Consider the following 8,981-nt stretch of genomic DNA (forward strand, 5'->3'; position numbering starts at 1 on the left):
CTTCCAGGCCTCTCGGGACAGCTGTCTCCCCTAGTCTGCTTGTTAGCTCTTGAACGCTTCCTTCTCAGGACCCTCCGCGTCTCGGCGTTTCTGCACGTCCTGTCTGCTCTGTTCCCCAGGTTCTCTGTCTTGGCTCCAATCTCTTCTAACTCTAATCTCTGTTCCTGGGCAACTTCACTTGCTGCTTCAATGATCCAACAGGTGAGACCTTTCTTTCTCCACCCCAGGCTGCTCCTCGGAGCTACAGGTACATATCTTCAAGCACCTACCAACACCCCCATCTGCACATCGCACGGGCCCACGAGAAACACTTCTGAAGCTGAAGCCTTCCACTGTAACCCTCACCCCCTCCTCCCACGCCCCTCCCCTCAGTCTCAACCCCATCGGCTGCTCAAGGAGAAACTAGGGAGTCGTGCCTGACCCCTCCCTCCTCTGCGTCCTCCAGAGCCAACTTCTTACGGAGTCCGTCCATTTCTTGAACCTCCATTCCTCTAAAGCCTGTCCCTTTTCTTAGCACTTCTGCCTGAGGTGAGCTTATCTTACTCTTACCTGGCCTATCAGGACAGCAGCCTGACTCGTCAGTCTCCCACCTGCCGTCTCAACCCAGCGGCTCTCCAGTTCCTCACCCCATAGCTTCAGGCAGATTCTTCAACAGAAACCGACATCCACCCCAGCCCTGCTCAGGTCCAGGATCCTGTTAATCTTGCGCTGGAAATCCTCCAACGGCTCCCCTCGCAAGTAAATAAAGGCCAAAGGCTGTACCCTGACTCCCCGTCCTACGGGATCCGGACATCTGTTACTGCTCTGACCTCACCGTCCCTCTCCCTTTCTCACTTCACTCCAGCCACGCTGGTGTCCACACTGTCTTCACACACGCCAGGCACTGTCTGGTCTCAGAGCCTCTCAATGTGCTGCTCCCTCTGCTTGGAAATGATCCATATGGCTTATTTTTTCACTCCCTTCAGATCTTTACTCAATGTCACCTTCTCAGGGAGGCATGCCCTGGTCACCCAATCTATAACTGCAAGCTCTCCCCTCCATCCAGCTCCCTTCCCTGGGTTATTTCTCCTCCTTAGCATTTACGTATTTATTTACTTCTTCTTCTTTTTTTTTTTTTGCCACACCACATGCATGGAGGTTCCCAGTTCCCCAACCAGGGATCGAACCCATGCCCTCTGCAGTGGAAGCTCGGAGTCTTAACCGCTGGACCACCAGAGAAGTCCCTTTATGAACTTCTTATATAGTGCTTATTATGTGCCAGGCCCTGCTCAAATGCTTTACAAATACTAATCTATTCCTCCTATCAACCACCAAGGTAGCTACTATTTGCATAATATTTTACAGATGAAGCAGAGAGGCTAAGTAATGTGCCTGAGGTCACACAGCTAATAAAAGGTGAATATAAATAAAAGAGCTGGGATTCAAGCATGTGAATCCATACTCCTATCCTGTCCTCTAACACACTCTGTGTGTGTGTGTGTGTGTGTGTGTGTGTGTGTGTGTGTTTGCATTTCTCTTGCTCATGTGTCTCCTCCTCCAGAATGCCAGCCCCACAAGGGGCCAGATTTAGGTCTGCTTGGCTGCATTCCCAGCGTGGCAGCCCCTAGGAAAGGGCCTGGCAAGAAGTCAAGTTTCAGAGTTCTGGGACCCAAAAGGGTTACAAACTTATACACTAGGGTAATCTTTCCAAAACAAACAGTCATCATGACACTTCCCCACTTCCCAATTTTTCTCTCTCACTCAGGAAAAAGTCCCAACTCCTTAGGATGGTAAAAGAGGTCCTTCTTGATCTAGTCTTGCGCTATTCCATACGGTAGCCATTGCCACATGTGGCTAAAGTAATTTAAATTAAAAATTCAGTTTCTCCAGACTCACAGATATAGAGACCAAACTAAGTGGCTACCAGTGGGGAGAGGAAAGGAGGGAGGGGCAAGTGAGGGGTAGGGGATTAAAGATGTTCATCACAGTATTACGTATAATAGCAAAACACTGTTCTAAACGAATGTGCCTTATAGGGGGGTGGATTAAATTAAACATGGTCCATGTATGCAATGGACTACGATGTGACTGTTAAAGGTGCTCACACAGATCTACATTTATTGACATGGAAAGATACTCATGATAGGTTAAGTAAAAAAAAATAACATCATGCATAGAAAGGAGAAAATGGAAGGAGAAAAACCAAAATGTTAACAGTGGTTAGTTATTTCTGAGTAGTGAGATAATGGATCATCTCTGTTCTCTTCCCTAGGCTTGCCTAGATTGCTTAAAGGGCATATATTAATTTTATCATCAGAAGAAACAACAGAACCGTCTTTAACAAGCTACCTTTGACTGATATCTCCAGTTTCCAGCATCCAATCCTCTTCTGGATATATCAAGAAAGCCCGTCTTCAAAACCCTTCATGGCACAGGAATTCATTCCAGTCTGAACATTTAAAAAAAATCGATAATTATGTGATAGCTGAACTAAGAACAAAAGAAAAGAATGTTTAATTAACAGCTTAAAGTCAAGGTCCTTGGGAGAAGGAAGGCCTTTCACGATTCAACGATTTGTATTATGAAGGGCACAGAGGGGTAATAAGACTGACTCCAATCTCGAGGCTTCTGCCGATTGGTAATGGAGAAAATACCAACACCCAAGAAATAATCAAGAGAGTAACAGAAGGCAATGTTAAATTATCTGGACTCCTGCTGTACCAGTTCAGAGAGCACGGTGAAGGCTACAAGATTCCTGCAGGTGGGAAGTAGGCTTTGGATGGGGGAGGAGAAAGGAGAGTACATTTCAAAGAAGAGGCCCTGTTAGGATGCACCATGGCAAACTTAGTAAATGTTATTTAATCGGGTGTTTGTCTTAGGCCTTTTTTTTTTTTTTTTGAGATATGTGATGACTTTGACAATGAGGATAAATAGATATTTTTGTAAGTTACAAAATGTGTGTTTAAAGACAGACAGAAAATAGGTCAGCTTGTAAATTGCTAAAGTAATTACTTTCACTTAGGACAAAAGTATGGCTGAATATCACCCAGCAGACAACAATACAGTAATTTGATCTTAAAATGTAAACTCCAGCTGTACTTGCAGCTAAGAGTCTTGGCACCAGGGTTTAGGGTGGCAAACTCTTAGCAATATTACATAAAACTGCCATGTTTTTAAAAGGCCTAAGTTGTGTGAGGCCCATCACAAGAGAGATGCATTAACTCGAATTCTTTCAGCTGATGGGGCCCCCCTTAGCTGAACATTCTTTAGCGGAGTGAGGTCCGCTGGGTCCTGAGTTAAAGTCTTTTCAGTCAGTTTCTCATTGACAGTCCTAAGGAAAACAGTGAAAACAATACAAGTCAACTGCAAAGTGAAATGGCTCCCACGGTGAAAAATGCAGGATGCAGTGATACAGACATTAGCAAATTCTGAAATTACAGGCAAACAAAATAACAGAAAAATGAGACTCTGGAAGAGCTAAACCTGAGTAAGAACAGGTAAGATGCCACGAAGGGTGCTTCAAAAAAGAACAATATGAATATCAAAAGATTACAAGAGAACCTGGAAAAGTCAAAAGAAGCCCACAAATAGGCAGAATTCTGTAAGAAATGACTGTCTTGGGGAGAGTGAGAGGCCAAAGTGAAGGATGCTGTGTGGCACTCAGTTGTGGGAAAAATACATCAAAACAACTTGATTCGTTTGTTGTTTTAAGAAGAATGCACAGTAACACGTGTTGGCAAGGATGTGGAAAAAGAGGAACCTTGAGCATTGTTGGTGGGAATGTAAACTGGTGCAGCCACTACGGAAAACATGATGGAGGTTCCTCAAAAAATTAAAAATGGATCTACCATATGATCCAGCAATTCCATTTCTGGGTATTTTTCTGAAGAAAACAAAAACATTAATTTGAAGAGATATATGCACCCCTGTGTTCATAGCAGGATTATTTGCAATAGCCAAGATATGGAAGCAACCAAAGTGCCCAACGACAGATGGATAAAAAAATTGTGGTGTATGTATACAATGAAATATTACTCAGCCACAAAAAAAGAATGAAATCTTGCCATTTGTGACAACATGGATGGGCCTGGAGGGCATTATGCTAAGTGGAATAAGTCTGACAGAGAAAGACAAATACTGTATGATTTCACTTATATGTGAAGTCTAAAAAACAAATGAGCAAACATAACAAAACAGAAACACACACAAACATACAGAGAACAAACTGGTGGTTGCCAGAGGGGTAGGAAATGGGAGGAGGAGAGAAACAGGTGAGAGAGATTAAGAGGTACAAAATTCCAGTTACAAAATAAATGAGTCACAGGGGTGAAATTTACATATGGAATATAGTCAATATTGTAATAACTTTTGTACGGTGACAGATGGTAACTAGACTTACGGTGGTGATCTTTTTCGTAATGTACAGGATTATCGAATCCCTATGTTGGGCACCTGGAACTAACATAGTGTTGTAGGTCAATTATGCTTCAATTTTTTTAAATAAGAGAAAAAAGAAGAATGCACATAGTTGCATTTATGATCGACATTTTCTTAATATTTAGATTTTTAAATTTTATTTATTTATTTTAATAAATTTATTAATTTTTTGGCTGCATTGGGTCTTCATTGCTGTGTGCGGGCTTTCTCTAGTTGCGGCGAGTGGGGGCTACTCTTTGTTGCAGTGGCTTCTCTTGTTGCGGAGCACGGGCTCTAGGCACGTGGGCTTCAGCAGCTATGGCTCGCGGACTCAGTAGTTGTGGCTCACGGGCTCTAGAGCACAGGCTCAGCAGTTGTGGCACACGGGCTTAGATGCTCCGCGGCACATGGGATCTTCCCGGACCAGGGCTCGAACTCGTGTCTCCTGCATTGGCAGGCAGATTCTTAACCACTGTGCCACCAGGGAAGTCTCTAAGTTTTATTTTTCAATAGCAAGTGCTAATCAAACCTCTTCACTACCTCTCACTGTTCATTTGCAAACTTCTGGTCCCCATTTTAAATGATCTTTTTCTGGTCACACTTTTCCCTGCATCCCCTCTGTAGTTTCACAAATCTGCAACTCTGACTTCCCTCAAGTTTCAGTTCCACATCCTGAGCTTACTCAGTTACCACACACTCATTTAGTCTAAGATTGGGCTCCCAAATCTTTTGACACAAACTAATACCCCCTTCCAAATTCCCCAGGTCTAAGAGGAGTCTCATCATGGACTGGGGTCACCTGGTTCTTAACCTTGATTCCCAATTATCTGTGTGTTGCTACTTTATGTCATTCATCAGGTCCTGTCAATTCTTCCTCAAACAGTCCACACATCTAAAATGACCACAGCAGACACTCCTACCTCAGGATAGGTCTCTAGGCAGGTCACTGACCTTCCGCCTTCACCGTGAACACAATTCTTTGGAAACATTTCTCTGTAAAACATTACCTTCACAATACAACCAGCTCAAGAAAAAAAAATCTAGAAACAATAAATGCTGGAAAGGATGTGGAGAAAAGGAAACCCTCCTGCACTGTTGATGGGAATGTAAATTGATACAGCCACTATGGAGAACAGTATGGAGGTTCCTTAAAAAACTAAAAATAGAATTACCATAGGACCCAGCAATCCCACTGCTGGGCATATACCCTGAGGAAACCATAATTCAAAAAGAGTCATGCACCACAATGTTCATTGCAGCTCTATTTACAATAACCGGGACATTGAAGCAACCTAGGTGTCCATCAACAGATGAATGGATAAAGAAGATGTGTCACATATATACAATGGAATATTACTCAGCCGTAAAAAGAAATGAAATTGAGTTATTTGTAGTGAGGTGGACGGACCTAGAGTCTGTCATACAGAGTGAAGTAAGTCAGAAAGAGAAAAACAAATACCATATGCTAATGCATATATATGGAATCTAAAAAAATAAAAAGGTTCTGACGAACCTAGTTGCAGGACGGGAATAAAGTTGTAGACATAGAGGATGGACTCGGGGACACAGGGTGGGAGGGGGAAGCTGGGGGGAAGTGAGAGTAGCGTCGACATATATACACGACCGAATGTACAATAGTTAGCGTAGCACAGGGAGATCAGCTCGGTGCTTTGCGTTGACCTGGAGGGCTGGGATAGGGAGGATGGGAGGGAGACGCAAGAGGGAGGGGATATGGGGACATATGTATGCATATGGCTGATTCATTTTGTTGTACAACAAAAACTAACACAGTACTGTGAATCAATTATACTCCAATAAAGATCTATTGGGACTTCCTGGTGGCGCAGTGATTAAGAATCCGCCTGCCAACGCAGGGGACACGGGTTCAAGCCCTGGTCCGGAAAAATCCCACATGCCGCGGAGCAACGAAGCCTGTGTGCCACAACTACTGAACCTGTGCTCTAGAGCACGCGAGCCACAACTACTGAGCCCACGTGCCACAGCTACTGAAGCCCGCATGCCTAGAGCCCGTGCTCCGCAACAAGAGAAGCCACCGCAATGAGAAGCCCGCGCACCGCAACGAAGAGTAGCCTCCACTCGCCACAACTAGAGAAAATCCGCGCGCAGCAACGAAGACCCAACACAGCCAAAAAATTAGAAAAAAAAAAAAAAAGATCTATTAAAAAAAAAAAGAACCTTCCAGAGCCTACAGGTCAACAACAGCGTCCCTGTGTGGCATCTGAGACCTTCCATTCATCAAACGGTCCCATCTTATTTTACTAAACTGTTCTCTGCTCAGCCCCAGATAACATCTCTCTGCTCTAGTGAGGTGAGTCTCTCCTCTCCCACACAAGCTGTTCTCGTTCTTGTCTTGGGCCATTACTTAAGTCACTTCCTACTAAGTAATATTTCCCGTTCACAATATTACACTTCTTTCAAGGCACAGGTCAGTATTTTTCTTTGCCAAGATTTAACTTGTTATATTTCCCAATGTTTATCCACACTCTGAATCTTCTCTTTATTCATGTGTAGTTGATTTAAGATAAACATGCTGAATAAATATGTAGAGAATATAAATACCTAGATAACTTTCATTGTTTCTTCTTTCTAGACTATATAGGTAAGGGTTGAGATCATGCATTCCTATTAGGCCTGGAAGGATGTAAACCACAGATTCAATATGCAACAAATAAATCAATGTTAAGGTTAACAATGGAATAAACAAACTACGTACACAAATTAATACTCCATTTTATAATTCTGCTAATGTGTCAGACAGAATGAAGAGACCTGATACAAAGACACAATAACATCAAATATAACATAATACAAAGAATATAATTCTTTTAGGCCTCTCCAAGGCTGGAAAATTATTTTCATTACACAAAGCAGAACACAGTAAAGGCTGTAATGTGAAATTAAACTAGGGATCTGAGTCTCTAATTTAGAATTCTTTAATAACCTAGTTTATCTTTCAGCATGGAAGCATCTCTTTTCTTTCCTAAACAGTCTACACCAGCGTTCGTCTAACTGGGGTCTGAGAACCCCTGCGGGCTCTGAGTCAAATTCCAGAGAATGAGTGAACTGTCCCTTTAAGAGGTGTCACGCATTACTCGAGTTTGTGAAACACTGCTCTTACCATCACTTTATTGCCCAACGAGCTCTATTTTTCCAATGGAGCTAATCAGATTTAGATTTTGGAGAAACCTAAAGCATGCAACTTGGTAAAGGCAGAGTAAAGCAAAAACGATGCTGACTTGTAAATGTCATGACAAGGTGGCAGTTAAGACCCGCAGGGTCCTCGGTGCAGCATCCTTCTCCCCCGCCAGGTCCTTCCCCATGCGGCCCAGACCCGCGCCCACTACGTGTCAGAGGGGAAATCCAGCGCGGTCACCGGAGCGGGTGCCGACAGCACGACTGCCAGCTTTCTCCCGCCAGGGGCTGGGCGACAGCACCTGCCGCCCGGGGTCACGGACGCTGACGGCTGGCGCCCGGATGCGGCCGCGCGGCCCGGGCGGCGGGGAGGCAACGGCGCGGGAAGGGCCCCCGGGGCAGAGTGGCTCGTCCGCGGCCTCGCTGCCCCGTCGGGCCCCGTCGGGCCCCGCTTCGGCCGCCCACCCTCCCCTCGTCCGCGCCGGAAAGGCCGCCTCACCTGCTCGGCAGCGTCCGACTCGGCGGTCGGGGTTCCCGGGAGCGGGGACCCGCGAGCGGAGCGCATCACGGCCACCGCAGCGAGGCGGCGCCGGCAACGCAGTCGCGGCTTCCCGGCAGCAGCTTCCCAGTAGCTCCGCTCCTTTCCCGCAGCCGTACCGCCAAAACACCACCCCGTAGCCACCCGCGTCGCGTCACCGGCAGCGGCGGGAGCGCGCACGCCGAGGGGCGGGGCCTGCGCCGCGCCGCCGTGACTGGCATCCGAGCGCAGCGCTGTTCCGCGGACCACGCGGGTGCAGGCGAGCTCAGTGAATGCCGAAAGTGAAAGTGGCATCACTGAAATGACCAGTACTGTGGCTTAAATAACCAGTAGTGGCTTGGTTACCGCCGATCCTAGGCTGTCCCGCTGACAGCGAGGTGCAAAGTGCTTATGACACCGCAGTTCATTTTTTCTTAATTAATTAATTAATCAATTAATTTTTGGCTGTGTTGGGCCTTCGTTTCTGTGCGAGGGCTTTCTCTAGTTGCGGCGAGCGGGGGGCACTCTTCATCGCCGTGCGCGGGCCTCTCACTATCGTGGCCTGTCTTGTTGCGGAGCACATAGTAGTTGTGGCTCACGGGCCTAGTTGCTCCGCGGCACGTGGGATATTCCCAGACCAGGGCTCGAACCCGTGTTCGCTGCATTGGCAGGCAGATTCTCAACCACTGTGCCACCAGGGAAGCCCCGCAGTTCATCTTTTATTTGTGTTCTTCAGTATTATGGAAAACAGCACTTGAAAACTTAAGAAAAACGGCATTTTTGCTCGACTCGACATTTCATTTTGCAACTTTGCGAGTAGCTATCCCTATTTTACAAGCGGGGAAACGAAGCTCAAACTCATTCAGTGACTCTCTTAAGGTCCACATAATTAGTAAAAGCCAGGATTTCATCCTTA

The 8,981-nt window shown here is 45.8% G+C and overlaps 1 protein-coding gene across 3 annotated transcripts in view; it reads right to left on the bottom strand.

Moving 5' to 3' along the window:
- The window catches only part of ENTPD4 (ectonucleoside triphosphate diphosphohydrolase 4), a 41,040-nt gene extending 32,805 nt beyond the window's left edge, over positions 1–8,235 (bottom strand). For 2 of the 3 annotated variants that reach the window (XM_081236713.1, XM_081236714.1), the window contains exons 1-2: positions 8,048–8,235; positions 2,329–2,428 (exon numbers count right to left, since the gene is read on the bottom strand). In XM_081236713.1, coding sequence (XP_081092839.1) covers positions 2,329–2,357 — 29 coding nt within the window. In that variant the 5' untranslated portion in view covers positions 2,358–2,428; positions 8,048–8,235. Of the gene's footprint in view, positions 1–2,328; positions 2,429–8,047 lie in introns of those variants that run through there. The other variant, XM_081236715.1, reaches the window with a different exon arrangement.
- Between the last annotated feature and the right edge of the window lie 746 nt (positions 8,236–8,981).

Source organism: Mesoplodon bidens (genome assembly GCF_964165515.1).
Source record: "Mesoplodon bidens genome assembly, chromosome: 6".
NCBI classification, from domain to species: Eukaryota; Metazoa; Chordata; class Mammalia; order Artiodactyla; family Ziphiidae; genus Mesoplodon; species Mesoplodon bidens.